This window comes from Lupinus angustifolius, chromosome LG10 (assembly GCF_001865875.1).
Source record: "Lupinus angustifolius cultivar Tanjil chromosome LG10, LupAngTanjil_v1.0, whole genome shotgun sequence".
In the NCBI taxonomy this organism is placed as follows: Eukaryota; Viridiplantae; Streptophyta; class Magnoliopsida; order Fabales; family Fabaceae; genus Lupinus; species Lupinus angustifolius.
Window position 1 is genome coordinate 4113401 of NC_032018.1, and position 18099 is coordinate 4131499.

At 31.4% G+C, this 18099-nt stretch overlaps 2 protein-coding genes across 3 annotated transcripts; both read right to left on the reverse strand.

Annotated features, from left to right (window-relative positions):
- On the reverse strand, positions 64-3084 carry LOC109358468 (thaumatin-like protein 1b). Of its 2 annotated transcripts, none has more exons than XM_019602707.1 (3): positions 2881-3084; positions 2066-2707; positions 64-838 (listed from the first exon to the last, which is right to left on the reverse strand). In XM_019602707.1, exons 1-3 carry the CDS (start codon positions 2936-2938, stop codon positions 675-677), a joined length of 864 nt encoding a protein of 287 aa, XP_019458252.1. In that variant the 5' UTR covers positions 2939-3084; the 3' UTR covers positions 64-674. The 2 variants fall into 2 exon arrangements, with proteins under 2 accessions (XP_019458252.1, XP_019458251.1); XM_019602706.1 differs by having other exon boundaries at positions 2005-2707; positions 2881-3082.
- Positions 10840-15924, reverse strand: LOC109358927. The gene is made up of 12 exons (XM_019603427.1): positions 15563-15924; positions 14595-14905; positions 14389-14481; positions 14182-14272; positions 13843-13936; positions 13424-13521; positions 13223-13292; positions 12675-12772; positions 12282-12398; positions 12108-12193; positions 11623-11667; positions 10840-11320 (listed from the first exon to the last, which is right to left on the reverse strand). The coding sequence occupies exons 1-12, from the start codon at positions 15794-15796 to the stop codon at positions 10852-10854; spliced, it is 1806 nt and encodes a 601-aa protein (XP_019458972.1). The 5' UTR covers positions 15797-15924; the 3' UTR covers positions 10840-10851.

Consider the following 18099-nt stretch of genomic DNA (forward strand, 5'->3'; position numbering starts at 1 on the left):
TTCAGTATCATAGCACACTCAGACCAATTGAATTATGATAACAATCAATATGCTAAGCTTTCCAGATAGAAGAGAATAGTATAAGAATCCATTTCCCCTTGTTACTCAAAACACTTTCTTGTTATACATTCCCAAACCAATAAATGAATCACATATCCCCACAATACAAAGAATTCAATACTGGTATACCTGTTGCCCTAACCAAGAAAAACTAATTGATAAAAAATTTCAAAGGGAAGAAAAACTCAAACTTCCCTTAATAGAACATTATGGCATCCTCCAATTCATGCTTGATTGTTGTTCCATATAATACTACTAATAAATAATGTAGTATTGCGGTGTGGGGTCTTCTGTCACCATAATATCCGAAACAGTTAGATTTTTTGGGACTAAATCATATAGGGTCGGCTTGAAAGTATGAGAGATAGTTGAGATTTCCCTTCAAACGAGTCACATGACTCACATCCTCATCAGCAATGCCAAACTTGTGGGGTCTATTCAACTCACATGGCCCATGCTGGGCAAGGGAATAAGTCAAGTTTTTATAAAAAGGTCCCACCACACATTTTGAGCCATGAACATGGACATGTGCGTGTAGCTCATGATGGACCTGACTCTTGTAAAAATGAGTAGTTAAAAGAAGTGGCACAAGTGCCAAATAACCATAGTGATACTCATAATGCCGGCAATGGCATGAGATTGGAACACGTGGGTACATGTTGCCCATGATATTTCACTTTGATCTGCAGCACCTTCATATACCATTGTGCCGTTGTTAAGTAGGGTTGATGGAGAAGAACTATCTTGGTTTGTGTTTTGCCCCTGTGACGCTTTCTGACTGCAAAATAAACAATAATTGTCTATAAATTTATATACACTTTTTGCAAGAAGAAAACATAAATTGAACACTGAACTTGTCACAATGTAATTTCTCTAACGGTCATGAATTGTACCAGGCCACCATTTAATGGTAGTATGTTACCATACAATGTAATTTCACATTTTACACATAGAAAATCTTATATTGTCATTTACATTTATGTAAGTGGTGTTAAGTAGTACAGGGTAGAATAAGGCGTGGGAAGCATTTTGCTTATTTTAATATACCAACATAATGCTAATATGTTGTGTAACATAAGGTTTTAGCATGTGTACCTGTCCCAAATTTGATACAAACCCATGTGCCCAAGTTAATACCACTCAGCTTTTTTTTTATCAAGATATGAATTAGTATGCCTCTTCTTGCCATTATCCAATAAATATACATTAAATAATATATTTTTTATTTTAATATTTTTCTATTTGATTGAATGAGACATTTTAATTTGTCAGTGGGACAAATAAGAATATGAACTAAGATAACAATCTGCATTCCAAGATATGGGGCAATTTTGAGTATCCACCTAATCACCCCAATTTAACAGTAGATGTATTACCCTAGTGTCAATGTCATTACTATATGTAGATACTCCTACATATATTAAAATTGTATAAGAATTACACAACTCACAAAATATACCAACTTAATATGCATACTTATTCCCTATTTCTGTACATTCCAAACCGCCCAAGAATCTAATAATTCTGACAACTCACTAATCTAATAATTCGTCCAAAGTGTACTATGTGCATTCTCAACTTTTTTTTTTTGTCTCATTCTAAGTAAGAAACTAATAGTACACATGTGGATCTTTTCAAGAAGTTGAGGATTTGTTGTACTTAAACATATCCCAAAGTTTATCTCAAACCAATTATAATATATTACATCGATTAAAAATATTGAAGATTCATAACTTTATCTATTTTTATTTCATTGTAATTGGTTTGGGATAAGCTTCAGACTTATCGACAGCAAATCCCTTTTGATCTAGAATCCAGAACCTTATGCGTATTGTTGGTCGAACCTAAATTATTAATATTACTATAGACTAATCATCCATATAGATCATTTACTCGTTAAAGTTCATATTTACGTTATTACGTAGGCAAATAAATCTGACTAACCTGGTGCTAGGGACAGGGCAAAAGGTAATAGTATAATCTGCATTTTGACACGTAAACGTACTCGTCTTATCATCATACGCGTAGCTATACGCGCGTGGGCAAGCAGTCTTGAACACCTGCGAGTAAGAAGAAGGCTTGCAAGTATCCGGCGTAGAATACGCGCCACTACAACAATACTGCGGCGACCCAAACGCCTCACACGCGCTCTTACACGCGACAACACCCTCATTCCCATCCACGCTCATAACCTTCAGCTCTGAAGGACACGCGCCGTTCAAATCCTCAATACAACCAGTACTACTACATTTACCAGCAGAAGAACCACCATTTGGGACCACCAACATAGCAACGTTGTAACCGTCGACCAAACTAACGTCAAAAAAATCAAGTCCACCGGCACCGTCTAACGTGAACTCGGCCAAGGTTGCCGGCGGCGTGGCTCCGTTACCAGAACATTGGATTTCTCCGGAGCCGCAATCGCCTGTGACGCAGGAGAATATTCCGGTGGTGGAGTCTTGGGAGCAATGGGTTCGGCCCCAGAAACGGCCTCCCCAAGAGGTTGGAGCGGTTATGGTAGTTGATTCACCGGTTTGAAGAACGAAGCCAGTTGTTGAAAGAGGTGGGATTCCTGCGTTTGAAAGAATTCCTGGCCACACTGTATATTCGCATTTGTTAACCATAGTGAATGTTGTAGAAATTACCCCTGCAAAAAAAATGACATCATTTAGATGCATTAGCGATTATGTTGTATTTATCACAATTGTGAGATAATGTAATAAGTAATGGTATCCACGATATTGTGGCTGCAATATGATGGTTGAATACATCTTAAAAACTTATTGATATGTACAGAAAAAATTGTAACTATAGCATTACCTGATATTGATAGATGAAGTGTTAATAAGAATGGAAATAATAGTGTTATGTGGTCCATAATATGGTGACTTTATATTTGTAGGATATAAATGAGGGATGTGAGGAGAAGAAGAAGGTGGAGCTGAAATGCAAAAGCAGCTATAGATCCAAGTTCTTCTTCTAATGGAGTAGAAAGGAGGAAAGGGTGTTATGAAAATAGAAAGAATAGGGGTTAGGAGGTATTTATAGACCGAAAATACTGAGTGAAAGGGAATGAAATATTTTATGCTTTTGTAATTGGGCTGGTTTGTTTATTAAAATGATTACTTATGCTATAATTTTTTTTTGTTTTTGTGTTCGAAATTAATCAAATTTTACAAAATAATATTAAAATATTAATTTTTGTTTTTATAATTTTTTAAATGAATGTAACTTTTTCATTGATTCAAAACACCAAATAAAACATAAATGAGAATATGTGATCTCTTCTCTTTGTTTTAACCCAACTTTTGTAGCTTGGGACACCTGGAAGAGCAAAATAAATTCCGATAAAACTTCACGAAATAGTATTAAAATATTACTTTTTGTTTTTATAATTTTTTTTAAATAATCGGAGCTTTTTCATTTACTCAAAACATCAAATAACACATAAATAAAAATATTTAAGGAAAAAAGATATATACACTGACAGTCTAAAGGTTTTTTACACTGCTATTATATTATCCACCATTGATTTTTAGTTATCATTAACTTTTAAATAAAAGTATTGCAAATGAATAGTGGATGATGTACTGACTGTATATCAGTGCACACATTTTACACTCAATATTTAATCCAATCCCTTTGTTTTAACGGAGATTTTTTAGCTTTGGACACCTGGCTGAGCAAAGTAAGTTCTATTTTTCAGTGATTTTACTTTCTGTTTTATGCGGATGTATTTTGCAATATCTATGAATTATTTGTAACTATAAAAAATTAAACATCATCACATATAAATCATATTATTCATTTATAATTTTATAAATATGAATGATGAGATTAAATCATATTATTCAAAGTCAATAATAATTAAACATAAATGATACAATGACAATGTAAAAAACTTTTATATTATCAACACATACACTTTTTATCGTAAATATTCTCGTGTATTGATAAAACAATGTGATGATATTGTGATACAAATGACATAATATTAACCCTAATCTATATTAATACTAGAATCCTAATTAAATAGGAGAAAAAAATATAAAAAATAAAATAAATTAATCTCAATCCTAAATGATTTTATACTTTGAATCATCTTAGATATAATCATTATAATATAGTACGTTTCTTTATATCTATGTACCATTCAAATACATATTTCCTTTCTTGATTTAATCTTTTTATGATTGGAAGATAACCCATATAAGTTTCACATATATTTTTATAAGAGTGAAATAGCTATTAGCGATAAAAAGCTAGTAGTGATGGTATAAAGGTTTATATACTGTTATTGTCTGTTTGTTTGAATTATTTTTTTTAAGAATCAATAATAATTAAATATAAATGAAGAATGATGTAATAATAGTACATGAAACTCATAGAATGTCAATACATCCATTTTTTTTATTTCTTTTATACTAAAAATTTTCAATAAGAACTAGTAAGATAATGGTGCCCATTACAAAACAAGAAAACTTACATGTGGATAAAAATATAAGATTCATACATCAATCTGGAAAAAGACAGATCCCTACCAAGTATAAGAGTATAAAATCCAATTCAGATATGGTAATAAAATCCAAACTTCAGAAACCTTGACTAATAGTTTACAGCATTTGCATTAGGCATGTCAAAGCCACAGATTGCACCTATGTGACATGGTGGCAGGACGGTGCTATGTTGATTCCAAGGTATGCAAATGCCCACCCTGTTTTTTTTAAAAATAATATATTATTTATATAGAAAAATGTATGTACGGCTAGAATATAAGTTTTATACACTATCATTCTATTATTTTTCATCTACATTTAATTATTATTGTCTCTTTTAAAAAGAAAGTAGTTTAAGTTAATGTTGAATGATATAATGACCAAGTATAAATCTTTACATTAACATATATATAAATATTACACTCTTATCTATAACTCTACAAGACCAAAATTTATTTTTTGAAAATGACATGACATGTTTTGTGAAAAACAAATAATATAAATATTACATTTTTTGTATGTCTTGTTTGAGTCTATCTTCGTTCTTCTCTAGTTTTGTCATTGAATTTGTAAACTTTTATCCACATGATTTTTATTCAACTGATTTAGTAGTATTTGATAATTAACTTGAGACTTACCTCGTTAACATGTATAATAATGTTGAATTTGCTTCTTTCAAATGAACGAATAATCTTTAAGATAAGTTAGTTGAAATTAGAAGACACATTTTTACGCATTAGTTCATATTCTTTTGAAGTTAGCAATACAACTCTAGAAAAAGTTTTTTCAACTATGAAAAATGTGAAAAAATAGGTTACGTAATCGAATAAAATATGCGGAAATGAATGATTGTCTAGTGGCTTATATTTAGCAAGAAATATTCAACAATATTGACAAAGAATTGATTACTCAACAAGAAATGTAATTTATTTGATTAAATCTATTTTGCGAAAAAATGTTATTTATTTGATTAAATATATTTAAAGTTTGCAATTTTAACATTAATATTTTTATCTTTTTATAATCGATGATATATATTATTTTAATTTTTGAGTATGTTGCACACTCTGCCTCTAGGTCCTAGATCACCACTGCATGGTGCATAAGCCCTTCACGAATGATATATATATATATATATGTTCCCCAAAGGAGTATACTACTATACTTATCATTGTTATGTTGGAATTTTGATTGTATAATCCATTAATCTAAATGCGGAAATCCTAATGATCAGGGCTTTGTTCCTATAACTCAATGTTTATGCTCATACATAAGAAACCCAATTGATTTCATGGTGAAGAAGAAAAGCATACATTGATTAGCTATTTGGAATCTCGAAGGTACGTGGGTGTGATGATCTTCCAGATGGTAGAGTCTGATGGTTTTCCTCTTGCTTCTATAGAGGGGAATAAGAAAGCCAATGAGAGCCTGTGAACGTGATGATGAGACTCCTTATGGAAAATGTTACCTTATGGACAACTCCTTATCCCTTTTCCTTTTATTCTCATCCGTCACTTAAGTAAACCTGTTGCTCTACAAATGAGAATCATAACCCATAAAAGTAACCGAAGCGGTCACTGCTTAAGTTGCAATAATTCTAATTCAGTCCCTTCATCAAATCAGAAATTGCCTGAAGATACTACACTTATAATATTTCATGACACATATGCCCTTAACCATCAAATTAATTACTGAAGACCATTTTAATATTTGACTAATTAAATAATGGTCATAACACAATTATAAAAGTATATTTGTAACTCATACATTGTCAGAAATTCTAACATGTTATTCACTCTTAATCTCTTATTCTTTGGTTGTGTATCTCTAACCCGTAGGAACCAGTGTTGTCCCAAACACCTATTCTGCTCATTGGAGGAGCACCTTCAATCATTGGAGCCATTGTGCCAACAAAATCGGTCTAGGTCGATCAACACTCTTTTCTGCTTAATCAACCTTATCCCTAACTCGGATAGTAGACAAGTAAACAAGATTGATAAAAGTCAATACACTTAGCTCTTGCTTTTGAAGAAACCAAGTATATAATTGTTTTTCACTTTAACTCAATTGTATATGGGTGGAATTGTCAAAGAAAAAAAATTACATGGTAAAAAGTTGTGATATGTATTTATGTTTTAGATGAAAGTGTGGCTGCTACACACATTTTGCTGTTTAGGCTAGACATTAACTTTAATGGAGCCCACAGAACATAGATGATAATGTCTAAAGGAAAAGGTAAAAGGGGTTTGAAATTGGATTTCAATTGAACTTTGTCAAGTGTAGCTTCCTAGTTCCTAGTCACTACTTGCTAGTTATACTGGCTAGTTGCTAGCAGCCTTTCCTTATAGAGATTAGATATACTGAATGGATAAAAAGCGAGTCTTATTTGGCAACCTTTTCAACTTTGACACGTTTTGTACCATATATATCATAAAATATTTCATGTTTAGTGTCAAACTTGTAGACATGAATTCTTAACCTATTTTGACTATTTCATGTTCCATTTACTCTTGATATCTAATAATTACATATCTATTGGTCTAGCTGGTGAGTAGCTGAGTCTGTTGTTGAAGTTAGCTTCAATTTCCAATTTCTGATTGGAAAAATTCGTGCCATTGTTGAACTGCTACAGTATTAAGATGAAATTGAGATTTTCTGGTAGGAATTAGGTTATTGGCCTGAAAGTTAGTCACACTGGAAAACAAGTAAACAACTACTGATCCGGAGATTCAAGCATCCCATCCAAAAAAAATCAGAACTTAAGAAATTAAGAAATCTTTGAACAGAATATGGCATTTGATTACTATAATTGTATAGTATTTAGGATTCTAGTCTGGCATCTTAGAATGGACTTATTAATTGGGCCATTGGATTATTTTGTGGGGTATTTTATTATATGAAGAGTTTTATTGGACAAGATGTTACTCTAAATGTTTTTTGGTGGTCTCTATATATATACACGTTACCGTACAAGCTTTTGTCTTTAAATGTTGACAGGAAGCAATCTCAATTCTCAAACGAGTCGTTAAAACACATGAATTTATTCTTTAGGAAGGTACAGTAGAACAACTAGATGATATCTATTTTGAATTTTTTTATACTATTTATATTTGTGCTAATAGTGTATCAATTGTTATTTTTTTTATATTTATCCTTATCTAATACTCTCTATTTCTTTATTATTTCCGTCCTAAATTGTTTCATACAAATCAATGAAATGATTAAATTTACAAGCGCTGGTAAAATTCATTCGTCTTGGCCGGTTCAACCAATAAATCGGTTCAACTGATAAACTATTTTTAATATCGGTACAACAATTATATCAGCTATACAATTATACCTATTAAAATCAGTTATCTAGCTATACCAGTATATGATTTAATTAATGAACCACCTATTGAACCACTATATTATTATATCAATACTCTGTCCGGTTTAATAAATATTAATAACATTGAAATTAACAACATCTACAATTTCCTCATTGAGATAACATATTACTTTTTACAAATGCATTTACATCAACAAAAAATGGCAAATTTTGGTTTATGATGATATTCCATAAAGTATGCGAGTGGAGATTAATCCCACATTGTATGAGTAACTTAATTATCAAATTATGAACAAGCTTTTGTCAAAAATCTGAAAAGAACAAAACTTTATTTTTTGTTTAATATTAATGTATTGCGAGCATAAATATTTTTACATTTCATCACATCAAATATATGTATATTATTTTCATTAAAAATTCAAATCAATAATCATTAATACATAAATAATAAATTATGCGTAAATGATATAATAAACTAGTACACTATATTCTGCTAAATATTTCTTTTATTTTCTTATTTTTCTGTGCATTTGCAATAAAATCCAAATAGTAAAATGGCAAAAGTTGGTTTGTGATATTTTATAATGTAATGTCCATTAAAGAGATAACAATAACCAATCATCCAACTTTCCACATGCTTCCAATATTTGAGACCACATCAGTATGATGCAAAAAGCATGGCCAATTTAATGTCCTTGTCTAGGATGATAGTATTTGTTGAACAGCAAGCTTTTGTAGCTTCCAATTGTGACAAATTATTCACTGTCCTAAGTCCAATTTAAACCTTATATACCTGCTCGCCTTAGCTACTTGCATTGCAACTAGTATGATTTGAAATGGTATTAGAAATATCACCAGCACCACATGGAATAGAATATTGGCTAAAAGTTAATCTCCTAATATGGAGTCTTAGCAGCATGGTGTGAGTGTGATTAACACCTAGTTCACAACTATGCTTCTTTCACAAAGACCATAATAAATCTTGACAATCCTAGGTTGCCATTTGCCAGAAACAAATTATAAATGATTAGTAACAAATCTTGACTACACAAAAACATGATCCGTAATCACTAGAATATACATAAATTTTAAAAAATGAATATTCGTGTATTCTGTACTGTTCTGAAAAATCTCATGTGTTAGGTGAGCATGATGCCCTTAAGAAGATTTGCTTCTCCAAATGATTCACACCAATGGGATTGAGAGCAACCACCATGGCTAATAGGATATCAGAACCACACTCCACATAAATCTGCGCAAGTCTTTTATCCATAGCTAAACAAACCATAATATAAATACGAAAAATACCCAAAGGTCCAAATAAATTAACAGAAGTGGCTCCAAGATGGAGGGCAAAACCAAGAATCAAACACCTAAGCAGAAAACTCAACCGCTTCATGCTTGTCTACCCCCATGTTTTATCGATTCATCAACATCATTACGACTATCTTATTTTAATTGCAGCAGTTTCTATGCAATTATTATAGTTGCTGAAGTCATATTTTTTCACAACTATTTGCAGTTTTTTTCATAACTGCAAAGTTAAAACGACCATCAAAGTTAAAACGATTCATCAACATCATTACGACTATCATATTACAATTATTATAGTTGATTCGGTCCCTGAGCCTAAATCAGCCAAAATCCCAAAGCACTCTTGTTTTTAATTACCATGAACGTTCATTCATGAAGTCCAAGAAGGGTTTCGTGTTTCCATTTTCAAAGCTAAGTTAGGGGAAAAGTTGAAGACTTTGTTTGTATTGGAATAACACCCCTTTTTAATACATTCTTTGCTGCTTAAAGAAAAAGGCGAAAAGTTGAAGACAATTTGCAAAGGTGAATAATCACAAATTTTGTAGAATGTGATATGCAGGAATAAGTCTGATTGTATTTACATTTGATGGAGGGTTCAAGAAAAAAGCACGACTTGAGAAGCGAGGAAGTGTTAATCAATTGATAGAATAGAGTTACGCATAACTGAAGTACCACACCGCGTGGAACAAGTAGGAGAACTAAAGCGGCTCCTATAAATACAATAGATTAACTTCGATAATGTCATGATCCTTCAGGCAGTTAACGGGATATGATGAGTGGTTAAATGTCGCAATAAAAAATGCGAGTTGGGTGTTCGCCCAAGCCTGGTTACGACAACTGGGCACCCTCTTATTATTCCAATCTGATCCCTAGTCTGAAGGACCATAATCATTCCATTATTATGGATTTATTTTTATTTTTAACTTAATTGTTTTGTAATTTTTGAAATATTTTTGTTCTTTTTCCATGACTAAAATTCTCGTACTAGGGTTTGCCGTTTACGTAACTACGTGTTTTATAATGTTGTAAAATTGAATTTATTTGAGATTAAATTTTGTTATTGCTTCTTTTCTTGTACAAAATTTTCTATCTTAAAATTTATTTATTCAATAAGAACAATAGAAGATAAAATAAAAGTGAATTGGAAGAATTTAGAGAGATAAGAGATCAAATACTCGTTTGTTATAGGTAGATAAATAAAGTAAAGAAAAATGTAAAATTATATTTGGAGAAGTAAATGAGAAATATAATAATGCACATTTCTAATTCATTTATCAACCCTCTCTGTCAAGGTTGGTTTCTCTGCACTAAGCAATATAGGTGAATGGAATTTATTCAAAGGATTTTACGAGTTCTATCCTGCTTTCCTATACAAAAATAACTTGAAAAGCAAACTATGAAACATTAGTTGTCTGTTGTATATATCCATGCAGATAGTTGAAATCTAGACAGAATTGAAGTGTCAAATATTGGAGGTAAAAATTCGTTCATATGTTATGACTTATCCTATAAAAACTGCTCAACAGAAAAAACAGTCATGGAGATAATTTAATTTTTTCAGTTGAGCTTTTCTTAGGACCTTAAGCATAACAATTGAACATCTTTATTTACTTAATATAGGATTCATGATATCATATGAATCAAAATTTATTATCTTAAACCATCCATAGTATCCAAAACATTTGAGTTGTGGTGCTCCATGTCCATTCTTAAAACAGGTAAACTTCCATCACTCTTGCTAGAATCCCAAACTCTAGCTTCATTTTTCTTGGTCATTGCAAGATACCCACTCTTGTTAAGTTCTTCAGTCTCTGTCCTTGCAACCACTTCCTCCAATAAAATCTTAACCTCTTGAACAGGTGGAGTTTCCTTATGGTCTAAGGATATAGTTTGTAGCATTTTTGACTTAACATGAAGTCCCTTGTTGGGAGAATTTCTACTATGCTTTGGCTTCATGGGGTTATCAATATTGCGTCTGTACATTACAAAACTAACCAAACGGTGAAGGTGTGTCAACAATTCAAGGATGTAAAAATCTATCTTCTGCTTGTCAACATAATGAAGTGTCATCAGGCGAATAGGGTTACTTTCTTTGGTGCTGTTGTAGCCAAAGGCATTACTACAAACCACAAGAAAAAAATATCACAATCTCTCCTGCTAGCTTGAGTGAAAGAGATTAATATTTCAGTGGAAAACGCTTATACTTTTTTTCCTCTCACGTGGGGGATAAAATTAAAGTTTTAGCTGTGTTACGAGTCCATGAAAAATAAGTTCAATGTATTACTTAAGCCATAAAACTCTATCACCTAATAGATTAGCTAGCCTTTTGAGTTGACTTCATGAATGAAGCCATTACAAACACAAACTTGTGCAGATGTGTGGTAATTTGTAACTGTTTATGTTAATTTTTTCATAACTAACCTTCTCTTTGCCCATTCGCCAACCCATCCAAAACCTTGATGTGCCCTATCAGATTTATGAATTGAAAAGAAAAGAAGAAAAAGTAAGTAACATAAGCAAGCATAAACATAATACTAAAGTGTACTATAAATTATTGCACAAATTTAGAGCATCGTTAAGCCATTCACACAAGTTATTACGATAGATTTTTTATTAGAATAAAGAATACAACCAGTGGGTATAAAACCTAAGACCTTTGGTGTTGAGATACTAGTGCCCAACCACTACAGCAATTAGTCAACTACTAGTAATTACGACAGGATATAATTTTATAATAAGTAATCGTTAATTAGTATTCAACTATTTACTAACTACATAATTGGTTTAATGCACCCAACTTGAGTACTATTCTGTAGGTCTATGCAAGAATTTTTCTGCAACCAAGAGCACCTACAAAATTTTCTAAGTAAAAGAGGATTTTCATTCAAACATTCTCTATATCTTACTTGGTCGTATTTGTGGCAAATGGAGCAAGCCACAGGAGAGTCTTATCTATTTCAGCTTTGAGTCTTTTGACTTGAGCCAAGGAAAGCTACACAACATTTCAAGTTAGCATAGTCCATCATGAAATAAGACTCCAATCTTCAAGAAGTAGATGAGACCATTATAATAGGGAATACCTCTTTTGTGACATCAATGTTTTGCAACCTAGATGGAAGGGCACTCTTAATATTGTTTGGCAAACGACGATATAAATTGTCCCTTACATTTGGAGGAAGACTCGTTGGACGAGATGCCTGATAAAAAAAGTTTTACTTAAATATGTTTTAGTCTGATTTGATTTTGATTTTAATCCATAAATTTTGTTAGACCAAACATTATCCTTAAATGTTCCAAAAGTTTGGTATTAGTCTTGACGTTCATAAGATCGTAATTAGTACGATGCACTAAAACTAAAATCGAGGAAAGGCTTGAAACCATAATTAAGCCAAAGTATGTTAAGAAAAAACTTTTATTTACAAAAAACAAGGTCACTAACTCCATACAATTATAGTAGCATGATACAAACTTACAATGATATTTATCTGATGGATGATGTTAGCATAGTACAGTGCAAGACCTGCTTCGCCTAGTCTTTGAGAACCCTTGTTTTTCTCAGGATGCAGTTGCACTTGCCATGAAATCCAAAGTTTCATAAAAAATTAGAAAATCATAATCAGAAGCACCTATTTTGTAGAGATAAAGTGTAAGGCAAACAGGCAAAATTAGATTTCCCCCCTACAAATCAAAGTTTCCACATACATGACCAGAATACAAACAACAAAAATGATTTAGGAATTAATGTAATGGTCTTACAGATTTCCCTAGTGCTTAAACAGTATGCCAAACCAAACAGCAAAAAAAATATTTAGAGGAAGAACAGCATAAAATTACAGAAGGTGATCCCTTTCATAGAGCTGATTATATATAGCATTGAATAATTTCTTCTTGAAAAAAGTTTTTATTATTATTTTATTATTGGAACGGTATTCTTGTACAAAATTTAGCATAAAGGGATGCATATGCCTTAAATATATTAGAGACATAGCAATTGGTTTTAATTCATGATATGATCTCATACCAAAATTCCCAAGCAACTCAGAAATTGCTTTATGTATATTGATAACAATATCAACCAGCTTCTCAACTATCTGCAATAAGAAAATCAACCAGGATAAGTCCTTTGTTGCAAAATCTTCAGAAATAATATCACTTGCTTATACACTAATATCCACAACTTCTCCACTCAGTCAAAAGTAGATTTAGATTCATAATCATATACCTCATCCAAACTTCTATACCAAAGGGACTTCTTTTTCAAGGTGTTCACAAGATTTCTTTGATGCTTTAGCTCAATAAGAAAGACTGTGAGACTCTCCCCTACAATTATAGAGAACATAAGCTGTCAATAATCAGAAAATTACTGCAGATATAGTTCACAAATATCCAGTAGATGGTATGCATGTGTGTATGTAAGACTAATGATCAAATCTGATAATCTGAAACTATTTATATGAGGTTCATTAATAATGGGAAATTGGGAATATATTATAGCCATATAAAAGGCTTTTGTGTTGATAACAGTGGATACAACATAGTGTAAGCTAATAATCTTAGCATATAGCACATGATAACAACTAAAATATTCATTGGAATAGAAAGTAATTTTCTGATGGAAAACTATGTTTTGAAGTTACAGACCATTTAAAGGAAGATTTGAGGACTTCATTTCCTTAATCTTATGCTGATAATCTTGATCAAAACGGTCAAAGGCATTTAACTCATGGTATAATGCCTACAAAGAAAAAAGAACACATAGTTATTTAAAGAATTAATGTAACAAGTTTCAAGAGTAATGCCTAACTTAACCAGTACATAGCTCAAATTGGATATCATATGTGTGAAATACTAATAATATAAACAGCATCTGTCCGGTATGCCACAAACTTCATATATGTAATACTGAAAGATATAAGAAACAAAATCATGCAGCATTACAAAACCAAAATACTAATATAATCTGAAGCAATATTTTCTTACAGCAGTATTCTTAGCTAGAGTGGTCAACTCCTGCACTGTCTTTTCAGCGTCTATATTAGGTTGCTTCTTGTCCAAGGCATTGGAATCTAATCTGAAAATGTGTTTTGGGTGGGGAAAAAATATAATCTGAAATGTTTGTTATCATTCAATCATGATGACTTAGCAATATCTCATCATAAGCCAGCATCCAAAATCAGACAAACTCACCCTGCGAAATACCGGTCTAAGTTATGCCACTGAGAGTGTTTACACATATTTCCAAACCTAGCTACTTCGCGGTGGAAGGCATTGAATTCTTCTCTTCAAATCCCTCAAAGTTAAGAGATAAAGAACATTAGAGAAAGCAATATATACATCTAAAGAGATTTAAAAGCTCCATGAAAAAGCATATGATTCTGTGAACAAGCAAGAACCTTTTGTCAGCCTCAATAAAACTTACTAACTCCTTTGTATTAGTAGAAACTAGTTGCATTCCTTCTGAATGTAAAATCTCCCATTTGAGGAACTTAATATTTTCTTCGGAAAGTGATTGGAACAAAATTGCACCTTTGTTTATTGTATTAGCAACTTCAAATGCCAATATAGATATTTTATTCCTTCTAGGAGCCATGCCAGATACAGACCCATTAGTGGTGTTTAATTTTGATATGCTACTTCCAAGTTTGTCTAAATCTTCTAATGCCTTCTCACCAGTTCTTCCAGACAAGGAACTAGGCTTAGAGACCTATGAAAAACAAGAAGAGACATCATAAATCCAAAAGTGATTTGTCAAGATTTGGACTCAAATAAAAGAAGCTACTAGTAATTGGTTTGTTCTGCTTTATATAATTTACAGCAAAACTAAATTGCACTCGTAGAGAATCACTTGTTTATATTAGGAAAATGAATAGTCAACTGCTTCCATAAAGTTAGAGTCATGCAGACAAGTTTATGAACTGTTTTTGGGTTATTAGTTGAAGGGAATTGAAATAACTTCAAGCTTCTCCTCCTCTAGGGTCTGTTTACGAGTTGAGTTTTGGAGAGAAAGGAATTTGAGAACTATGAAAAACAATTCTAAAATGACTCTAATCCTTCCATTTCCCTTCCTCCCCTTTCAAAACCCAACTCTCAAACAGATACTATATAACATTTGATAGCATAACTTAAGTGAAAACAACATGGAATGCATAATATTAATTAATCTGCAACTTTTCTGAATCTCTTTGTCATTGCCCTCATGTTTATGATTAATTGACTACCCAGAATTTTTTTCCTCATCCAACTTTATTATACCATGAAATGAAAGCCACTTAATAAGTGAATGTGAGTTAACACTTAACAGTTAAAATCACCTCCATACTCCTTAACCAAATTAATAGTACATGAGCAGATTAATACATACCTGTTTTTCTCTTGTTGCACTAGTAGGGGATAGATTATATTCCTTAGAAAATCCAGAGTCTAGCTTGTTTAGCTTTTTACCACGATCAATAGTCTTTGAATTTGAATAAAAATCTACTTTTCTGTTAACAAAACTCTTTATCTTCGTAAGGTTCACACCACACCCTATAGTCTTCTCTTCAAACTCCACATTTTTATTTTTCTCAGCCTTACCGACTAAGCAAACAAGAGCCATTATTCCTCTTAAGGGAAATAATCTGAGGAGAAATTCAACACCTGCATAAATTCAGTTTCTACTTTAAGGGTCATGAATCTCATGATTGTAGAAACTCTGCAACACTATATGCTAAGTCTTAAAGAACAAAATATATGAAAAAATAATAATAACTCTCTTACATAGTTTAATAAAAGTAAACGGGGGAAATAAGGAATATACCTTAAGAAAATGCAATAGTAGTGACTCAGAATTAAAATAGACTACAATTTTATATTGGTGGACTTTAGCTGTGGGATTTAAACTCTAAAGTACTTTTTGATTTCTTAACTATAACATGACATCAATGTGATGGTTAATCTCACGCCTATGCAACGGAAATAGCTGGTCAAAGAATAGAAAACACAAGAATTGCAAGGAGAGGAAATTTAGTGGCATGAATGAACTTATGGTGGTGTGCCAAATCAACAAAGAATTGAATTGATGACTGCTTCTTAATCTTAATAGTTTATATTTGTTTATCTTGATCATGGTACTACGTATGAAAGAGAGAGAGAAAAAAAATATGTGTGAAAAATTCAACATAACAAAGTCAATTACACTTTGTCCCAGATTCATTTTATGTAAGAAATAAATAAATCCAAATTAAATATTCTTTTTCTTTTGTATTTTGGTAGTTTAACTTAAAATCTGCAGTACCAAAATACAAATAGAGTTAATTAAATTTATTAACTTGTGGCTGTACAACTAAATATAATGATAGATTTTTAATATAAAATGATCATTTGTCCTCCAATTAAGTCACTGTTGACTTTATAGCATTAAATTATGAGTTTTCTAGTGTGTGCTATAGGACACATATTATGAAATCTATTAAAAATGATGTTTCATCAAGAAATGATATAATTATTAGAGTAAATTACACTGACATCCCCTGAGTTTTAGTGAAATTATACAAACCACCCCTCATTTCTTTAAACCTATATAAACTTCCCATAGTTTTGTACTTTCATTACACTGACTACCCGAAATAAGTGTAATCTTTTAAACAAAAAATGTGATAAATGCAATTAAGTTAAACAAAATATGATATATTGGGTAGAGAAGTCTAAATAATATACAACATTTCTTTATAATTGTTGATGCATTTTGTAACAAAATAATAATAAAGATACATTGATTTGTATATTATTTAGACTTATCTACACAATATATCATGTTTTGTTTAACTTAATTGCATTTATCACATTTTTTGTTTAAAAAATTACACTTATTTCTTATAGGGTGGTCAGTGTAACGAAAGTACAAAACTAGGGGAGATTTGTGTAGGTTTAGAAAAGTGATTGGTAGTTTGTGTAATTTCACTAAAACTCAGGGGTGTCAGTGTAATTTACTCTAATTATTATTTTAGACATATTCCTCATCCCAGCTATCAATTTTAGGGGAATTCAATAGTTTGAATTAATGAGTAAATCTAGGGAAATCCAATAGAATTGATGGCTAGGATGAGATGTAAGTTTAATAAGAACAAGGATCTCCATTAATGGAGAGAGAAATACATGATTTTTACATGTGTTTCCAATAGTAAAAATATTATTATATTGTATATAAAATTATAAAAGTGTCTTACCATATTATTGTTGCTTTGTTTTTTGTGGTACCTGTCTCTCCATTAATAAAGACAATCCTTACTCATTTGAAAAACTAACTCTTAAAATAAATGGATATTCATCATTTAAAAAATAGTGATATACTTAGTTTGTCTATAAAAATATGTTTTTTATAGTTTCCTTATCATGTAGGCAATGACGCAAGAAAAATCCTGAGCTTACCTATACTAACGTACTGTATTATATAAATATCAATCTTGTCCAAATAAAATGTCAACCTTAATACACCACTTTTCTTTATTAGAAATATCCAGCAGGAAATCATTTTCCAAACCGTTCAGATTAGTTATTAAAAATGTTTTCTTCCAATATCTTCCATTCTTGAGAGCTATTTACCTTCTTGCCCTGAGCCTCTGACTTTTATTTCTTGGCCATAATAAATATTGAGAGCAATACTAGTGGCTTAATAAATCATATTCAGATCTAAGATGGAGAAGATTTACTGCAGAATAACTAATCTCGAATTTCATGTTAGTATGTATGTCGAAAGAATGATCCACTAGGCAAGACTCTTGCTTAATAGAGTTTGGGAAGAGTACCATAAATGTATGTAATATTATCCCATAAGTAGGAAAGATGATGTAGAAAAATTAGAATTAAATATGTTTGGGAATGATGTTGGTAACTATTTCACAAATTATTTAGGCAATCACA